This window comes from Benincasa hispida, chromosome 9, assembly GCF_009727055.1.
Source record: "Benincasa hispida cultivar B227 chromosome 9, ASM972705v1, whole genome shotgun sequence".
In the NCBI taxonomy this organism is placed as follows: domain Eukaryota; kingdom Viridiplantae; phylum Streptophyta; class Magnoliopsida; order Cucurbitales; family Cucurbitaceae; genus Benincasa; species Benincasa hispida.
The window spans coordinates 1,706,106-1,708,538 of record NC_052357.1 but is presented as its reverse complement, the minus strand read 5'-3'; the positions used below and the strand labels follow the sequence as shown (position 1 = coordinate 1,708,538).

The window sequence follows — 2,433 nt, the reverse complement described above, 5'->3', positions numbered from 1 at the left end:
CTCTGATACCATATATAAGTTTATTGTATTTTTCTATGATTATAGAGGTAAAACATGGATAATTATACATAAAAGGAAAGTAAATTCATACTAACTAAAGATACAAATTAACCTAAAAATAAGCTAAATTATATAAATACATTAATACCCATAAATAACTCATAAATACGTTAACAAAATTATTTTCCTTCTTTTGTTTTACTTCCATTTTTGCATGAGTTGTAAAAAGATAGATGAAGTTACAATGAACCCAAATATTACTTTTATTAGCTTGGGTGAGTATATGTGTGTAACTTTGTCAATATATAGGGCCATAACCTCTAAAAATAGAGAGAAGATCATGGCATTGTAATTTCCCTCGCCTCTCATCTTCCCTATTTACAATCACCATCCTATGTTTTTCTTTTCTTATTCTCAACCACAACTTCTAGCCCTAAGCCTACCTAAACCTCACAAAATATATTTAATACAAAAAAAGAAAAAACATGGCCACCATTCCCAAATTAACTGACATCTTCAAATCCCACCCCGTCCACCTCCCCACCAACAAAAATCTCGACTCTTTCCAAGAACTCCCCGAAACCTATGATTGGATTCAACCTAACTCTTTCCCTTCCTTAACCAACTCCAATATTCCCCTCTCCGACTCTGTTCCCTTAATTGACCTTTCTCTCCCCAATGTCCCCGAGCTCATCAACAATGCCTTACGGACTTGGGGGGTATTCCAGGTCATTAACCACGACATCTCCATTTCCCTCCTCAACTCCATGGAATCCTCCGCCAATGCCCTCTTTGATCTTCCCACTTCCCAGAAGCTTAAGGCCGCTCGTACCCCTAATGGTGCCGCGGGCTACGGCCTCGCCCGTATCTCCACCTTCTTCCCTAAACGTATGTGGTCTGAGGGCTTCACCATCATTGGTTCCCCTCTTCAACACTTCCAAAAATTATGGCCTCAAGACTATTCCAAATATTGGTATTACTATTACTATTACAAATATTTTCATAACCACCATGTCATTGGATAATTATTTAGTTTTTTTTTATTTTATTTTTTAAAATTGAGTCTCTAAATATTATTTTCACGTTTAAATTTATTACTTTTTTATCTACTTTTTCCGAATACTTTAAAAAACTTAACTAATTTTTTAAACGTAAATATTGTTTTTAAAAATTAAACTTACTTTTGTTTTTAGAATTTGGCTAAAAACTCATTAAATAGATTTACTTCATGTAAGAAATTTTAAAAAAATAGGCTTAGTTTTGTAAATAAAAAAACAAAACACTTATCAAATAGGGTTAGAATAATTCACAATTATATATATACGCACACATATGTATATAACGGTTTTAAAGAAAAAAAAATCAATTTTTATGTAAATTTTTCTCTAACTTGAATCATAACCTTTCAATTTCAACTTTGCTTTAATTTAAGCTAATTCCCTACTACTAAATAAAACAATAATGTAACATTCTTTCTCAAATTATATATATTAAATGTATAAGAGGAAACTTTTGTAATAATAATTTTAATGAGAACTTATTAGATGATTACAATTGGACCACTCATCTAAATTGAGAGCTAAAATAATTTTGTAAGAATTGAGATGGTATAATTTGTTGTAGTGATATAATGGAAGAATACAACAGAGAGATGAAGAATCTATGTGGAAGGCTGATGTGGCTTGCATTGGGGGAATTAGGTATAACTCGAGAAGATATGAATTGGGTAGGAACGAATGGGGATTTCAAGACTAGTAATGCAGCAACCCAATTGAACTCTTACCCGATTTGCCCGAACCCGGATCGGGCGATGGGGCTTGGACCTCACACCGACACCAGTCTCTTAACCATTGTGTATCAAAACAACACAAGTGGGTTACAAGTTTTGAGAGAAGGGAATCGGTGGGTGACAGTGGAGCCGATACCTGGTGCACTTGTGGTTCAAGTCGGAGACTTGCTTCATATTATTACAAACGGGTTGTACCCGAGTTCGGTCCATCAGGCCGTGGTGAATCGGACTCGAAAACGTATCTCGGTGGCATACATTTTTGGACCGCCGGAAACTGCTGAAATTTCACCACTTAAAAAACTTGTGAGTTCAACTCAACCACCACTTTACCCCACAGTAACTTGGACTGGTTACCTCCGTAAAAAAGCCGAGCTTTTTAACAACACACTCTCTTCTATCCGTCTTTGCACTCCTCTCACTGGATTATTAGACGTCAATGATCATAGCCAGGTTAAAGTAGGCTAACAACCTCCACCTCCTCCCACCCATAAATAAAACACAACTCTAGCCCTATATAAATATAAATGTTATTAAAGTCAATTTGGAGTTGTTTTTTTAACAATGATTAGGTGCATCTTAAGATGCAACTAACCTCCCATCTTCTTTACCACAACAAAAAAAAAAATTAAAAATATATATATTTT

General features: G+C 34.8%; 1 protein-coding gene across 1 annotated transcript; it reads left to right on the top strand.

Moving 5' to 3' along the window:
- Positions 1 to 485: 485 nt before the first annotated feature.
- LOC120087276 (gibberellin 3-beta-dioxygenase 1-like) lies at positions 486 to 2,254 on the top strand. Its single transcript, XM_039044224.1, has 2 exons — positions 486 to 973; positions 1,624 to 2,254. The coding sequence occupies exons 1-2, from the start codon at positions 486 to 488 to the stop codon at positions 2,252 to 2,254; spliced, it is 1,119 nt and encodes a 372-aa protein (XP_038900152.1).
- Positions 2,255 to 2,433: the final 179 nt, after the last annotated feature.